At 40.0% G+C, this 18500-nt stretch overlaps 1 protein-coding gene across 1 annotated transcript in view; it reads right to left on the reverse strand.

Moving 5' to 3' along the window:
• The window catches only part of LOC144825055 (nicotinamide N-methyltransferase-like), a 119599-nt gene that overhangs the window by 22169 nt on the left and 78930 nt on the right, over positions 1-18500 (reverse strand). Inside the window, exon 2 of the mRNA XM_078683965.1 lies at positions 15712-15916. Coding sequence (XP_078540091.1) covers positions 15712-15916 — 205 coding nt within the window. The remainder of the gene's footprint in view (positions 1-15711; positions 15917-18500) is intronic.

Consider the following 18500-nt stretch of genomic DNA (forward strand, 5'->3'; position numbering starts at 1 on the left):
AGCCTGCCGCCATCTTGGCTTCTATTCAGCATTTGAAGATCTTCCCTAAAATATTATATTTATTACAAGCAATCCCCCTAGAACTACCGCCCTGTGTATTTCAGAAAATGAATTCAATCTTTTCCAATTTTATTTGGAATTACCCAAAAACTAGACGGGCCTTAAGGACACTAACTTTACCAAGGGATAGAGGTGGATGGGCTGCTCCAAATCTATTTTTTACTATTTGGCGAATTTTGTGCAAGAAATGGGAGATCTGTTGGGAGCGGATAACTGTGTGAGCGAGGATAGCCTGCCTTCTATATATCAACTAGCTGTGAGGGGAGAAGCATCAGGGCTCCTCCTCAGACAGCTAGAACCTAGCTGGTATAAGAAGGCCCACTCTAGATGTTTGAAGGCGGCTAGATCGGCTTGGAGTAAAATTTGCTAAATTATGAAAATCCCTAAATGCAACCGGTATACCCCACTATGGGGAGCTTTAATCTTCCCAGGTGAATTTTCTGATGACATGGCCATATAGTGGGCACATGCAGGTATACAGCGAGTTGGGGATCTGCTTAATGAAAACCGTGACATGCTGCCATTCAAAGAGCTGGCACAGAAATGTGAGATTACCAATAGAATGTATTTTAATTATGTCCAAATAAGGGGATGTATAAGGGCCCATTAGGATGACGGGCGGACTTATGGGACCGCCCGCCATAAAGGCGGGGGTCCTGTGGGGGGTATTAGGATGCACCCACCACTGTGGCGGGCGCATCCTGCATTTTTAACATTGTGGCGGGCGGTGCTAAAAATGCATGTATCCATGCATTGCTTGCAGCTTTGTTTATGCAAATGCAGGGAGGTACCACAGGCACCCCCCATGTGCACCCCCCCTCGCCTTCACCATGGGGGCAAGCAGGGGGTCCCCAAAGTAAATACTGCATGCCTTTCCGTGACGGCATTGCCGCCACGGAAAGGCATCTGATTGTGCCCATCCTAATATGGCTGGTGGTGTCTGAAAGACACCGCCAGCCATATGAACCCTTTTCCTCCCCGGCTGCAAGGCGACCGGGGAGGTAAATCGGCGGAAGGTGTTTACATCCTCCGCGGTCCCTGCCGCCATTGTAATATGGCGGGGGGAAATGGGTGGCGGCGGTCACGGGTGTCGGGCGGATCGCCACCGCCTGCATGGTGGTGGCGATCCGCCCGACATCCTAATGGGCCCCTTAGTTAGGATTCAGGAAGAACTCGGGGCAATACCACTACTGGCTAAGGTGCATCGGGGAGATGGAAGGATTGGGGAATTCTATAAACTGTTCATAGAAACAATACCTCACGATGTGGAAAAAACTGAGGTAAAATGGGCATCCAAACTGGGGGATGATGATATGTCATTAAAACTGGGTGTGAATATATTTTTAGCTGCAAATCTTCAGCCCCAACATTATAAGACCTTTTTTAACTTATATTACACTCCAGCAAAACTCTTTGGGTGGGGAAAATGTGATAACGAACATTGTCCTAGATGTCAACAAAATCCCGCAGACATTACACATATGTTCTATGCATGTGCGTCCCTGACCTCTTTAAAAAAAGGCATAGACATTTTTGGGTGCGAATTGATGGACAGTGCAATCGAAATTAGTGCTCCATTGATGCTCTTATGCTATGATGACCGCCTGGAGTTAATACCTGCATATAGGTATTTTGTTTTTGTTTTAATAGCGATTGCAAGGCTACTAATGCAGCGTACGCGTACAAAATGCAGCCGCCAGAGCAGTCGTAGGCTTACCCAGGTTCTGCTCCGTCTCCAATACCTTGCGCTCTTTACACTAGCTACCGATTAGGCAGAGGATCCAGTTCAAAGTGTTTTGTATGTCCCACAAGATCCTTAAAGGTTCCCCTGCTCAGATTCTCCAGAACCTTTTGTCTCTCTACATCCCATGTCACTCACTACGCTCATCGGACCTTGAACTAGCAGTAGTTCCACGGTTTAAGCGTAGTCGGGCTGGGGGACGCTCTTTTCGTGTACGTGCTGCTGTTCTGTGGAATGCCCTTCCCTTCGAAATACGTACCCTTGCTGACCTGTTCTCATTCCGCAGGGCTGTTAAGACTTTTCTGTTTTCTTAGTTTGTTCCTTTTTATCAGTCCACTCTTTTAAAGTTGTGTTATGTTGCTTCCTTGTCAGGCGCCGGGACGCTCCTTTGCTGGAGCAGCTGTGCGCGTAATAAATGCTCGTAACATAACATAACATAACATAACTAATAGCTACAGCTTGGAAAGACCCGGACCCACCGGTGTATACCGCTTGGCTTCATCGCCTATTGAATATATACAACTTGGAACTGGCCTTATTTATAAATAAGGGTCATCGGGCTAGGAAGAGAGGGGACAAGATCTGGGCGCCCCTATCAAAATGGCTTGGAAAAAAACAAGATGAGTTAGGAAATAGAATGTGCATAGGGTAAAAGGGAGTAATGATGTAAGAATGTATTTTTTATGCTTCTCTTTAGTATGTCCTTGCTCTCCTCGTCTTTTGTTTTCTGTGTTTTATAAGCTTTGTATTGCCAAAAGCAGTGTGTGTATCCATTATTGTTTTTTTTCTGATGAGCTTTATAATCTGTACCTGATGGCAAAGAAAATTAATTTAAAAAAAATAAATAAAAAAAGGAGTTAGCTCCAGAGTTAACCTCGTTGTTTAATCACATCTATGTAGGCAACAACATTATCCCTGCTACGTGGAATGATGCCACAATCACTTTGATTTTAAAAACAAATAAAAACCCCAAAGCCTGCGAATCCTACAGACCAATTTCATTATTAAACAATGACTATAAGCTATTCACAAACATCTTGGCCAAAAGATTGGGGGAAGCCATAGGTGAACTAATTAATTTCTCTCAAAAAGCGTTCATGACAGGGAGACATTTACATGAGCTGGTCCATGACTTGGTCAGTGCGATTGATCTAACTACTGCCTAACAACACCCACTACCTGTAATGATGGTGGATGCCGATAAGGCATTCGACCGGGTATGTTGGCCTTACCTACATGAAGTACTAAAGTTTAACGGGGTGGGGTAAAACTTCCTGCACGTCATTCAAAATATTTATAGTTCCCCAAAAACAAGAATCATGGTCAATGGTAAATTAACTCTTGTAATGGTGATAGGTAGAGGCACCAGGCAGGGTTGCCCCCTTTCACCAATATTGTTAAGCTTATACATTGAACCATTGGCCAGGAGAATTAGAAGGGAACAGCAAATCACTCCCTTACAATATCAAGAATGGGTCAAGAAAGAGGCTCTGTATGCCGATGACCTCATGATATTTACACAAGACCCTGTAGGCTCTTATCCCATCGTTATGGATACGCTAACAGACTTTGGGAAAGTGTCTGGATATTTAATTAATGAGGATAAATCTGAGATAATGGCATGGAACATCCCCTTAGACACAACATTTAAAAAGCTAGAGAAGACTGAAATGAGGTACTTGAGTATACAAATCACGAAAGATATAGATATTATGGCAAAGACTAACTGGACAAAAATCGCTATAGAAACTAGCAAACTCCTACAACTCTGGTCCCATCCTGCTCTCTCAATTATAGGTAGAACCAACTTAATTAAAAAAATGAATCTGCTTCCAAAATACACTTTTCATTTCAACGCGCTCCCCCTATACTTTGAGTCCAAATGGATGAGGAATGCACAGGGCAAGATAAGTAGCTTTATCTAGAATAATAAAGCTATTTGAATCTCCTGGAAAAAGTTGCAGAAAAATAAATTGGTGGAGGATTACATTTGCCAGACCTTCAGATATATTGTTGGGCCTTCCACCTAAAACATTTTGAAGTATTATTATCAGACAACTGTCATCCAAGGAGATCCTGCTACTTAGCTCTAACTGGGGACTTGGCAGACCAGAGCTCTGGGTTTCTTTTCAAGTTTGGGCATTCCAAATATTTTAAAAAGGTGCGCCTCAGGGTGTTGGTCAGCACATGCAGACTATGGTCACAGATCAGAAGAATTCTTGGAATTCCCTATAATTGTCAGGTGGCCCCAATCCGGAATTCCACAGGAATCTCAGCATGCCTATTAGAGTCATTGTCATGACCTCTTATTCAAGCTGGGACAGAGAAATGGGGGCAACTGTTGGGGGGAAAGAACAGTATCTCTTGGGACTACCTTGCTCAGGAAACAAACAACACACTATCAAGGTTCAAATATGTACAACTAACAAGTTGGGCCCGTGATCAACCACACGCAGCACAGGCCATGGATTGGGTAAAAACAAATTGCGATATCAAAACCCAAAAGAAAGAGATCTCAACCTGGTATTGGATGCTGATAAAGGCAGAAGATGGCCCCAACACTCTACCAGAAGAAAGATGGAAGAGAGATCTCCCTACTGCCGACATAACATCTCTGTGGCAAGTATCAATGGCTACTTTATGATCCTTTGGCAGTTACGCTCCATTAAGAAAGAACCATCTGTTTACCTCCTACAGGGTATATTGGTCTCCTCTGGAATTGTCTAAAATAGGAGAAGGGAATAAGCTTTGTTCAAAGTGCTACAATGACAAGGCTAACGACCTTCACATGTTTTGGAAATGTCGAGGAGCTCTACTCTTTTGGCAAGAAGTGGGTAAAATACTGTCCACGCTATTGAAAAGAAGAATTGAGGTAAGCCTACAACTTATTGTTTTTAGAGCTCTAGAAGATAATGACCTTGTGGGGAGAGTCAGGAAATTCCAAGAGCAACTGTTACTTACTCTAATAATTATAGCACGTAGGGAAATCTGTATTATGTCGGTGTCAAAGTTGCCTCCTACCTGTGCTGAATGGTTAGCAACGGCAGAACGCATAAGTAACTTTGATCACCTTAGTGGCTCATCAAATAGAATAAAAACCTGGGAGCCGTTAGTTACATATATAAGGGGACTAGCACACATATAGTTGTGGCAAGATCGGGGTCCTATGATTAAGACTCTCCCCTCCAGAGAGATATTAGGTGGGTTACCCTTATATCTCTCGAAATGAAGCAGAAGGTACATCAGGAGTAAATCTGTCCTGCAGGATGTGGGCATGGGGCATGGGGCGATGGTGAAACAATGGTGCCTTTAATGGAACATTATCGGCATCCCTCTGAGGCACTCCCTTGTCTCCTTAATAAAGGATTCCACTCATATGGTTGAATTAATTTTTTATTGTAGTTTTATTCATTTGATTCATTTTTCATTGTTTCGTGTTTTATCAAATTTCATTCTTTGATACACTTTTATGAATGGATATCATTACTACTCATCCTCCTATGAATTTTGGGTATGAACTACCCTTCTTCAGGGACAGGCACTAGAAAATCAAAAAGTATATGTACTCATGAGTTCATCTATCGTGCAAACCTAACAGTGTATATAAACTATACATTTCTTAAGAAAAAAACGTGCCTTTTGTCACCCAGTGAAATGTGCAAGGTTTAATTGAGCCCGTTTCCCGAAGAAAAACCAAAAAACGAGCCAAAACAACTAAAAAATGAAGATAAATGAGGACGCTACTCACATGAGTCCCTTTCGAAAAATGTACTCTGAAAATACCAACAGAAAACAAATATCGTAAATCAAACTATCTGTTTGCATGTGCGTTGTTAACTGAGTTATATCTACAAGCTCCATGTCTTCATAACTAACCTTTATGTATGCTGGTAAACTATCGGAACATAATCCATTCCACGCTATCTCCTACTTCAATCTCCAAGACGTGCAAGACGCTCCACTATGCTTCCGTGTTAAACGTCCAACTATATCCTGGTTGGACCATCCAGCGGTCACCTGATCAATAAACATAGATAACAGACTGATGTCGAAATACTCACTATATCTTGTGTATGTTTTTAAAATACACAATTTAACTCCTGGTTTGACGAAGCTAAACTATAAAAAACCAAAATAGAAAAACCGAAATAAAAAACATGATGTCAGCGACAAATGTTTAGAAAAAACGCTCGGAAAAAACGAAGGAAGACTTTAAAAACGAAAATGTGAAAGGGTGATAGGAACTGAAGTGATGTAAGCATTTACGTTCAAAAAGCACATGATACAGTATCATATTATAATAGTACAGGTAATCCAAAAGACACATTGGAACATAAGGCAACTAACGGAGTTGCCTGAATTCTGTTTATCCAAATGGTTATAAATAACATGCTAGCTCCATTCGATCATTGAGCCCATTAGGCTTGCTTGAGCAAAGTCTTTGAATCCAGACATTTTCACGTTGAAGCAGGTATCTGTTATTGTCCCTTCCTTCCTGCTTATCTACAGCTTCCAGAATGAGAAATTTCAGTTGTGAAATATTGTGATGAGCTTCCAAAAAATGCATTGCAAGTGATGATTTGGTGTTGTGAGTTCTAATATTAGATTTGTGCTCTGTGAGTCTAGTTTTTATCTTTCGCTCCGTTTTTCCTACGTATGGTTTACCACACGGACATTTTAAAAGATAAATTACGTTTGTTGTGTCACAAGTGGCTGTGACTTTTAGTCTGATTTTATGACCTTTCATAGGATGATTTATAACATTTCCTTTGATTATATTGTTGCAATTTCCGCAATTCATGCATGGTATTGTTCCCTTGTATGTCCAATGTTTCAAGATTTCACCGATGTTATTCCCACGGGTGTAAGCAAAGAGAGGCGGTTCTTTGAAAATGTTGTTGAAATCTGCTTCCAATTCAAGCAATTGCCAGTGTCGACGCACACTTTTTAAAAATTCCTTACTTAGGGTTGAAAATGTGGACACTGCCACTATTCTGGTTTCTGTGTTTTTTGTTTGTGCTTTTAATAGTTCAATGCGATTATTGTCCTGTACTCTTGTCTTTGCTTTAGTTATGATTTCCTGTGGGTAACCTCTCTTAGCAAATCTTTGTCCCATCTCATCTATTCTCTGTGTAGCTCTGGTTTTGTTGGAGGTTATGCGTTTCACTCTTGCCATTTGTGAGAAAGGTAAGTGCTGTTTCTATGACATCTGGTGGAAACTAACGAAATGCAAAGTATTGTTCCTATCTGTTGGCTTTCTATAAATGTCGGTTTCAAAACCCTTTTCCGTGATGATAATTTCCACGTCAAGTAACGTAATCTTTTTCTCTGATATTTCCCAAGTAAATTGTATGCGGTCGTCTGCTTTATTGAGTTCCATTAGTGCTGATTCCAATCTTTTCTTTGAGGTTTTCCAAATAATGAACATGTCATCGATGTATCTAATAATCAATTTCGAATTCTCACGCCACTCATCTTTTGATAAAATGTTCTGGTTCTCAAATTGCATCATGAAGATATTTGCATACGCCGGTGCGGCCGAATTGCCCATGGACGTGCCTATGAGCTGTTGGTACCAAGTATTGTCATATTTAAAATAACTATGATAAAGTGAGAATAACATCAACCCTATCAAAAATGTTTTCATCGACATTTCCAGTTCAGTATTCAAAATGGCTTGTTCCACAGCCTCAATCCCCATTGCATGTGGGATTGAGGTATACAGTGAAGAGACATCCGCTGTGCATAAGATCAGTGTTTCTTCTTTCTTAATTTCCACTGCTTCAAGTTTAAGAAGGAAATCTGTGGTGTCTTTTACATATGTTGTCATCCTTTTAACTATCGGTTGCAAATACTTGTCAAGTAGTTGACCCAAAGGTTCGTGTAGACTCCCACACGTTGAGACGATCGGTCTTAAAGGAGGATCATATAAATTCTTATGTATTTTCGGTATCATGTGTAGTGTTGGACTTTTCGGGTGATCTTTCAGTAGGAATTTTTTTGTCCTTTCATTGATGGTGCCTATTTCGACTGCTTTTTCCACTATAATTTTCAAGGTTCTCATGAATTCCTCAGTTGGATTTATTTTCAGTTTCAGGTATGAGTTTTCGTCTGAAATGTGTTCCAACACTTTATTTTCGTACATTTCCTTTTTCATTATAACTAGGGCTCCTCCTTTGTCTGCTTTTACGCATGTAATGGTGTCGTTGTTAGCTAACTTATTTAAGGTGTCTAAATCTTTCTGTGTGATATTCCTTTTGGTCTTTCGTTTTGGATTGATGTTTAGTAGGTCTTGTTTTACAACGTTTTCAAATAAGTCCAGTGTTTTGTGACTTGTTGGTGCTTGAAAAGTACTGCTTGGCCTAAGTCCCATCAACTGATCTTCCTCTTTGGTATTTGATTTGGGTAAAACATTATCCAAAAAATGTCTCAATCTGAGTTTCCTCATGAGTTTGAAAAAACTCACTTCCAGCTCTAGTTGGTTTGAACTAGTGGTTGGTACATATGATGTTCCCTTTTGGAGTAATCTTATTTCATAGTTGGACAATCTATAGTCCGAGATGTTTATTACGAGATTTGTGTTATCTTCTTGTTCTTGGGGGCTGTTTTACTCCTCGTGTTGGGATGTTCTTTTTCTTTTTCCTTTGCCCCTCCTGGGTCTCCTGAGGGTGGCTGGCCCTGGTCTAAAAAAGGAATAGTACTGGCAGTTTCCAAGCTGCTGGTAGGTTCTTGTGGTCTTGAGGTAGAGGGAATCCTTCCAGGTTGCATGCGTTGAGTCGTATCACTGTCTGAGGACGATGTGTCCGTTTGTTGTGTGTATGGGCGGCTTCTTCTCTTCTGAGCATACACCTCAGCCCAGAGGTAAACTTCACCGAGTTCATAATCAAGAGTATCCCTCTTGAATTTCCGTATTTTTCTTTCGTTGATTTCGCGTGAATGCTTAGTTATTTGGTTATTGATGTCTTCTAACACTTTAGACCAATCCTCCTCTGACATCATGCTTGAAAGATTTGTGGAAATTTCATCTATTTCAGTTGTGAGTTCCTCTAGAATTCCCGATAACTCCTCAATAATTAATAAAATAAGGTCGAGCGAGCACTTGTTTAAGATTGCATATCACTTTTCCTGGAACCATGTTGAGTTTTTGCAGAGCGAGGGTTTTAAAGCAATTCGTAGCCCACGGGGAATACTTTGAGCCCGGTGATACTTTATTAAGGTGCTGGCTTGTAGTTTTTGGTTGACTTGTCTTTTAGATAAATAGATGAGTTGTTTGATGTTTTGTTCCTTATTGTGTGCTGTTGGGGCCTGTACGATTTCCTCCTGTATTAATGCGTACATTCTAGTGGCTTCATCCTCTTTAAATGCAAAGATATTGGCCCTAGCCTCCGTAGATTTAGCAATATCCTCGTATGAAGTGTTGTCCATGTTTGGTTTCTTTGCGTGCTACCTAACTGGCTTGGCGGAAAATTTGTGTAGATGACTTGATAATTGCGCTCTAGGTGCACTGCTTCTTTTATGAGTTTCTTTAAAATTCTGTTTGTTTGAATTGGGCTTGAATATTTTCAATTTGTGGGTGCTCCCAAGGTAACGTCTTCCGCCGAGTGACGTCTGTGAACAATGAAACAATGGTGCCTTTAATGGAACATTATCGGCATCCCCCTGAGGCACTCCCTTGTGTCCTTAATAAAGGATTCCACTCATATGGTTGAATTCATTTTTTATTGTAGTTTTTACCCAAATCAAATACCAAAGAGGAAGATCAGTTGATGGGACTTAGGCCAAGCAGTACTTTTCAAGCACCAACAAGTCACAAAACACTGGACTTATTTAAAAAAGTTGTAAAACAAGACCTACTAAACATCAATCCAAAACGAAAGACCAAAAGGAATATCACACAGAAAGATTTAGACACCTTAAAAATGTTAGCTAACAACGACACCATTACATGCGTAAAAGCAGACAAAGGAGGAGCCCTAGTTATAATGAATAAGGAAATGTACGAAAATAAAGTGTTGGAACACATTTCAGACGAAAACACATACCTGAAACTGGAAATAAATCCAACTGAGGAATTCATGAGAACCTTGAAAATTATAGTGGAAAAAGCAGTCGAAATGGGCACCATCAATGAAAGGACAAAAAAATTCCTACTGAAAGATCACCCGAAAAGTCCAACACTACACATGATACCGAAAATACATAAGAATGTATATGATCCTCCTTTAAGACCGATCTTCTCAACGTGTGGGAGTCTACACGAACCTTTGGGTCAACTACTTGACAAGTATTTGCAACCGATAGATAAAAGGATGACAACATATGTAAAAGACACCACAGATTTCCTTCTTAAACTTGAAGCAGTGGAAATTAAGAAAGAAGAAACACTGATCTTATGCACAGCGGATGTCTTTTCACTGTATACCTCAATCCCACATGCAATGGGGAATGAGGCTGTGGACGAAGCCAATTTGAATACTGAACTGGAAATGTCGATGAAAACATTTTTGATGGAGTTGATGTTATTCACACTTTATCACACTTTATCATAATTATTTTAAATATGACAATACTTGGTACCAACAGCTCGTAGGCACGTCCAGGGGAAATTGGGCCGCACCGGCGTATGCAAATATCTTCATGATGCAATTTGAGAACCAGAACATTTTATCAAAGGATGAGTGGCGTGAGAATTCGAAATTGATTATTAGATACATCGATGACATGTTCATCATTTGGAAAAGCTCAAAGAAAAGATTGGAATCAGCACTAATGGAACTCAATAGAGCAGACGACCGCATACAATTTAATTGGGAAATATCAGAGAAAAAGATTACGTTTCTTGACGTGGAAATTATCATCACGGAAAAGGGTTTTGAAACCGACATTTATAGAAAGCCAACAGATAGGAACAATACTTTGCATTTCGCTAGTTTCCATCAGATGTCGTTGAAACAGCACTTACCGTTCTCACAAATGGCAAGAGTGAAATCACATAACCTCCAACAAAACCAGAGCTACACAGAGAATAGATGAGATGGGACAAAGATTTGCTAAGAGAGGTTACCCACAGGAAATCATAACTAAAGCAAAGACAAGAGTACAGGACACTAATCGCATTGAACTATTAAAAGCACAAACAAAAAACACAGAAACCAGAATAGTGGCAGTGTCCAGATTTTCAACCCTAAGTAAGGAATTTAAAAAAACTGTGCGTCGACACTGGCAATTGCTTGAATTGGAAGCAGATTTCAACAACATTTTCAAAGAACCGCCTCTCTTTGCTTACACCCGTGGGAATAACATCGGTGAAATCTTGAAACATAAAAAAAAAAAAAAACGGACATGCAAGGGAACAATACCATGCATGAATTGCGGAAATTGCAACAATATAATCAAAGGAAATGTTATAAATCATCCTATGAAAGGTCATCAAATCAGACTAAAAGTCACAGCCACTTGTGACACAACAAATGTAATTTATCTATTACAATGTCCGTGTGGTAAACCATACGTAGGAAAAACGGAGAGAAAGATAAAAACTAGACTCACGGAGCACAAATCTAATATTAGAACTGACACCAAATCATCACTTGCAATGCATTTTTTGGAAGCTCATCACAATATTTCACAACTGAAATTTCTCATTCTGGAAGCTGTAGATAAGCAGGAAGGAAGGGACAATAACAGATACCTGCTTCAACGTGAAAATGTCTGGATTCAAAGACTTTGCTCAAGCAAGCCTAATGGGCTCAATGATCGAATGGAGCTAGCATGTTATATATAACCATTTGGATAAACAGAATTCAGGCAATCCGTTAGTTGCCTTATGTTCCAATGTGTCTTTTGGATTACCTGTACTATTATAATATGATACTGTATCATGTGCTTTTTGAACGTAAATGCTTACATCACTTCAGTTCCTATCACCCTTTCACACTTTCGTTTTTAAAGTCTTCCTTCGTTTTTTCCGAGCGTTTTTTCTAAACATTTGTCGCTGACATCATGTTTTTTATTTCGGTTTCTCTATTTCGGTTTTTTATAGTTTAGCTTCGTCAAACCAGGAGTTAAATTGTGTATTTAAAAAACATACACAAGTTATAGTGAGTATTTCGACATCAGTCTGTTATCTATGTTTATTGATTAGGTGACCGCTGGATGGTCCAATCAGAATATAGTTGGACGTTTAACACGGAAGCATAGTGGAGCGTCTTGCACGTCTTGGAGATTGAAGTAGGAGATAGCCTGGAATGGATTATGTTCCGATAGTTTACCAGCATACATAAAGGTTAGTTATGAAGACATGGAGCTTGTAGATATAACTCAGTTAACGACGCACATGTAAACAGATAGTTTGATTTACGATATTTGTTTTCTGTTGGTATTTTCAGAGTACATTTTTCGAAAGGGACTCATGTGAGTAGCGTCCTCATTTTTCTTCATTTTTGAGTTGTTTTGGCTCGTTTTTTGGTTTTTCTTCGGGAAACGGGCTCAATTAAACCTTGCACATTTCACTGGGTGACAAAAAGCATGTTTTTTTCTTAAGAAATGTATAGTTTATATACACTGTTAGGTTTGCACGATAGATGAACTCATGAGTACATATACTTTTTGATTTTCTAGTGCCTCTCCCTGAAGAAGGGTAGTTCATACCCGAAATGCATAGGAGGATGAGTAGTAATGATATCCATTCATAAAAGTGTATCAAAGAATGAAATTTGATCAAACACGAAACAATGAAAAATGAATCAAATGAATAAAACTACAATAAAAAATGAATTCAACCATAGGAGTTGAATCCTTTGTTAAGGAGACAAGGGAGTGCCTCAGAGGGATGCCGATAATGTTCCATGAAAGGCACCATTGTTTCATTGTTCACAGACGTTACTCGGCTGAAGACGTTACCTTCGGAGCACCCACAAATTGAAAATATTCAAGCCCAATTCAAACAAACAGAATTTTAAAGAAACTCATAAAAGAAGCAGTGCACCTAGAGTGCAATTATCAAGCATGGGGCGATGGTACCACTTAACACCTGATCACATTCCTTGCAAGATGTCGCATATGAGGACCAAAAAAAGAAAAAAATAATAATGCAGCAAATACATCCCAAAAATACTCCACACCAGGTTAAATGAAGGATTATTATATTCTGTCTAAAACAAGACCAAAATGGCCAAAGTCCAATTAGTAGGAGTCAATATATTACATTTTGAAGAAATAAATGCAATAAAGCACTTAAAAGCAAGTGGAGCTAAAATGATTACTCTAGGTTTTGAGGGACCTGTGCAAATCCAAAGTTCAGGCCAACTGCAATGGAGCACTGGGCAGCTACAGGGACCCACTTGGACCAGCTGAATATAGTACCTTGAATCCTGGGACACAGTCTGTGCGTTAAGGCTTTGCGAGGCTTTGTGTCATCCAATGTTGGTTCTGAGACGCTGTGCAGGGATGCTTTGCAAGGCTTATGTCATCCGGCATCAGTTCCACAATACTTTGCGGCAAGGCTTTACTTTGTCTGATGGCAATTACAAGGAGCTACAAGAGAAGGGGTTTGTCTGCGCACAAGCTGGGTTGTTGTAGTAAAGCTCAAAAGTTGTCACATGCCACGGAGGTTTCACTCTCTAGACCACAGAGTGTCCGGTTCAATGTAAGAGTACATGCGTCCTCTAATCTTAGAGGGGGGCCCTCTGGGCATGGCAGTCGTCGTGTGAACGATTTTTAAAGTTCAACTGATATATCCAAAGTTCTGAAACAAGCGGTTGAGTATTATAAATGAAATTTTATTCAATCCATGAAAATGAAAATCTCCTGTTTAAGTAACACTTAACTCATCTTCTGATAAATATTAAATTGAATATAATTGGTAATCCAATGCATTTCGTGCCCACGCTGGCACTTTATCAGGGGAAATATAAATAGAAACAGAATGGTTATCTAAATGGGGGACCATATCCTAAATCATACGACTGATTATTGATAATGAAACTTCAGTATTGGTGAGGATGTTGTGATTCAGAGAAAGTGATGGAGTGCCATGCACTTTGTTAATATCCATGACCATGCCAAAAGATCATAATTCTAAAAAAAAGAATGAAATAAAAAGGTGAAAATACGCGATGTGAACGAAGTCAGAAGAATATCAGTGAAAACATGTGTGTCAAGGTCTCAAATGTGTCTTATAAACGTACGTTAGTGACTATTAATACTTTGAAATTGCATTAAATGGCAACATTGCAACCACTCGGAGTGTAAAAAACGAAGATCGTTAGTGCCCGTCTTTTGTCAATAAAGTTATGTGGTTTTCAAATGTAACTTAGAAACATACAGTGATTTCAGGATGATTTATGCTGCCAGTGACACTTAAAACCTATGTGCAAGTTTGGAGATAACATTACGCTCGCCATGCGTATGAAAAAAATGATGGGTATCAGTGCACGTCTTTTAATCGTATAAATAACATGATAACTACTCCTTTCTGATCAGGAATTACAGCTTAAAGATATTTTAAGGAATTCCCAATGCTTGCCTATGAGACAAGTGGGCCTCACAGCAGTGACAAATTAATTGAGCTGTTTGTCACTACCAGGACATGTAAAACATAAAAGTGCATGTCCTACCTTCTACCTTTAACTTACATAGGACCCTACCATTTCAGCTACCAAGGGCCTTCCTTAGAAGTGACATATATGTAATAAAAGGGGAGTATAAGGCTTGGCAAGTAGTTTTGAGTCGAACTGGCAGTAAACTGCACACAAAGGTCCTGCAATGGCAGGCTTGAGACACGGTTAATGGTCTACATATGTGAGTGGAACAATCAGTGCTGTAGGCCCACTAGTAGCATTTAATGTATAGGCCCTGGGCACACGTAACGCAATTTACTAGGGATTAAAGTAAATGAAATATGCCAATTGGGTATGAACCAATCTTAACATGTTTAGGGGATAGAGCACAAGCATTTTAGCAATGGTTAGCAGTGGTAAAGTCACAGAGTCCTAAAGCCAGCAAAAACAAGATCAGGAAAAGAGGAGGACGTTAGCAAAAAGTTTGGGGCGACCTTTCAGAGAGGGACATTTTTCAGTGTTATGTTATGTTGATTTGTATGGTGCAGCTTATCACCCACAGGTGTATCTATGCATTGGAGCCAGAAAGTAAGCCAGAAGCACCCTTAGTTGAACAGCCAGGTCTTAAGTTTCTTGTGGAAAATGACAAATGTAGTAGCAGTCCTGATTTATTGAGGAAGTTCAATCCAGTTCTTGATGGTGATGAAGGAGAAGGCTCGCCCTCCTGACTTGTTTCTGTGGATGCTAGGGACTCATACAAGGGAGAGAGAGGTGGAGTGTAGCTGCCTAGAGTTGGCAGAGTTGAAGTTAGTTTGTATGGTATGCTAGTCCAGTTTTGTGGAGGACTTTATGGATGTGGATGAGCAGCCTTAATTTGCAAGGTTTCTGGATGGGTAGCCAGTGTAGTTCAGTGAGTTAGGGAGTAAGGTGAGTGTTTCTGGGGATGTATGGGATGAGTCTGTCATCCGTGTTTTGGATGGTCTGATATATGTTTTATAAATAACAGAAGTGGATTATACATTCAAAATATATATCACTTTTTTATTTATAAGCTGACGTTTGCAAATATTACTAATTTGATTTATAACAAATAAAATATAAATAAACACAATACATTTTTGAATGAGTCAAAACTGCAGAGGTTTCATGTCAAGAGACAAAGAGTATACATGGTAAGTATTATCTTGTACGTAAGCAGTGTACATATTATGGGAGCTTGAACCATGACCTAGTCAAGTACTACAATGTTGCAGAGAAAATATCCTTCTCATTAAACCTCTACATTTGTGACAAAATATATGAATATATGTCAGTGAATGATTGAAAATGATTAGGATACACATGTCATACCTCTCTTCACTTTCCTGAAGAATCTTAAAGGAGTCTTTCCAGTTAAATGACAGTGGGTGATTGTTCTTCCATTTCTTTACGTACTGTAGATTCGTATCTAAAACATCCATTAAAATGATTTCCTTGAAGTGATCACAAGCTGATAAAAGCAAATGAAGATGGGTGACACCACCATAGACGATGAGAATATCCCCTTTCAGAGACCCTGGTTGAAAAATAAGAAATATTTCAAGACTTTTTCAGTGTCCATTGCATAGCTTTACAATCAAGGGGGCATATTACCAACAACTAGCGATAATTATCGCTATGTTGGCTTAGCGGCAATACTTTTTATCGCCGTGCTGCGGCGATTTTTATCGCTTAGGAACCTTGCTATTATCAAGGTTTATCTCCTAAGCGATAAAAATCGGCCGAAATGCATGAATATCGCTGAAAAGTCAGCGATATTCATGCATTACCGAGCTAATGCTCTTAGCCATGTTATCCACCTACCATTGGATAACATGGCTAAGAACTGCTGAGGGGCAGGTGTTAGCTTTTGGAGATATTCGCGCTAAGCGTGAATATCTCCAAAAGTTGGTAATAGGAGATAGCGATGTTAGCGACTGTTTCCAGTCGCTAATATCTTGGCAAGCCCACTTTGCATGTCATTAGTGATACATTTCAATGACATGCAAAGCGGGGCCCAAGATGGTCGCTATCTCCTACTAGCTGTCGCTAACTGGTGTTAGCGCCAGCTAGGCAATAGGGAGATCATTTTATCTCCGCTTTCTTGGCTTTTAAAGCCAAAAAAGCGGAGATAAACCCCCTTGATAATATGCCCCAAGGTTCCTATAATTTAAAAACATAATAATAACTGAGTGAAGTGAGCTTTAGTTTTTCTACCAGCCCAAGCCCTAGCAGAGCTCTCACATTTTAAACGAATAATGCATGAGTAACTCCCCCAAATTAGGACACTTCTTTCGGTATTTGTACTTGTATGGTTGTAGTCTTGAGTCTATGACGTTGTAACCATGACTAACAATAGCAGTGGAATTCAAAGAAAAAGCTCTGCTCTAAAGTCACTCATACATGGAAGGCTGAAATCTGAAAACTTTGGGCAAACATAATGCAGATCTCCAGGAGTAGGACAGCGAGAAAAGGTCATGTTGGTTAACAATCAGGTAGCAATTTACTAAGCACAAATTTCTCTGATTTGTCTAATCTTTTCAGATACTAGATCTGTTTCAGAACAAGGTTCAGATGATTTAATAATTTGTAATTACTGCAGGGTTTATGTATTCTGGCCTCCTGTTTATATATCATCCGTATACAAGCTAAGGATTAGTAAGGTGCAACGGTTGCTGCTTTCTTGTCTCCACTATTAGCAAATACATTTGATTAGTTTTGATGTAAGTGGAGAAGCCCTTGCCATAATCTCTGTTCAAAAGAAATTATGTTGCACATTTAGAGTTTGGAGCAAAAGGCCTCCATACTTATAGGGTGAGAAACCAACTACGTCTGCAGTTTGTGGCAGTCTCCTTGCAACATGTAGTTTCCTGTCCTGTTAGGAGTGTACATTTTACTGAAACTGCCTTTTGCTAGTACAGTGTGAGCGCAATTTGTGGGAAAACATAAATGTCATCCACACCACCATGTCATGGCAGCATGACAGGTCGGTCACTTTTTTGTTTTTAAACACAATCTGCCGGGCGTGGCTTAGGCTCAGACAAAGATGGACGCCAGCTAGCGTGGCTCCGTGGGGGCTCAGGAGGGTTGTGGACTCACCGGCGTCTTCCATGCCATACTTTTGGAGTCCGTGGCGCCATGCAGCATTAAGGGGTGAACAAAGTCTATGTGTTGCATATTTATTACTACTTCCCTAGGATGTATGACATTACAACACATGCGTTTACCACGCATGCCTTTACAACGAGGTTTTTACATCGCAAACCTTTAGAACGCATAGCGCTTTGGGGTGCTGGATAGTGATTAGTTTAATTTACTATTCCAACTCCAGTCCCCGTGGACACTAGGGAAGGTGTTGGATAGTAAATTAAACGTAATCCCTATCCTAGAGCGCCCCCCAGCGCAATGCGTTGTAATGGTTTGCGTTGTAAAAGTTGCATCGTAAAGGCACTGCGTGGTAAAAGTTGCGTTGTAAAGGATGTTTCCCCTTCCCTATCAGTACCTCTAGAGGAGTATTATCCTTTTAATATCCTTTTAACAGGCATGGAGGATTCTGACTGTAACAATACTCCTCCTCCCATGGGAGCTATGCTACTAACATCAATATTTTCAATTTCAAGTGTCAAGCATGCATCTAAAGTAATTACTTCCGCTTCACTCATAGCTTGCAAGCGCATTAAAAAGGACCCTCATTTGCCAGTCACTTTTGCTCCACCTAGTTCCTTGGACTTGCTCCTTGAGGAGATCCGAGCCCTTCGATCTTATATGGAAGAAACTAATAAACGTCTTCATACTGTAGTGGATTAATGGGTGTGCATGGAAAATAAAACAGTGCAAATGAAACAATGTGTAGACTCTTTTCAAGCCATGGCGATCAAGGTACCCCCGATGCAATTTGAAACTGCTCATCTCAAGAATCAAGTGGAAAATCTTACAACTCGTAACAGGTGCAACAACCTACATTTTTTGGGGGTTTGGCAGAAGGTTTGGAGGGTCCTTATCCTATTGCATTCTTCAGGTCTTGTCTTCTGATGATTCTACTGACTGCCCCTAGTCTGATCGTTCAAGGAGCTCATCGTCTGGGTCACGAACCACGTGCCTGATCTTCATCTACTAAACCA

The sequence above is a fragment of the Lissotriton helveticus genome, chromosome 3_1, assembly GCF_964261635.1.
Source record: "Lissotriton helveticus chromosome 3_1, aLisHel1.1, whole genome shotgun sequence".
Taxonomy (NCBI): Eukaryota; Metazoa; Chordata; class Amphibia; order Caudata; family Salamandridae; genus Lissotriton; species Lissotriton helveticus.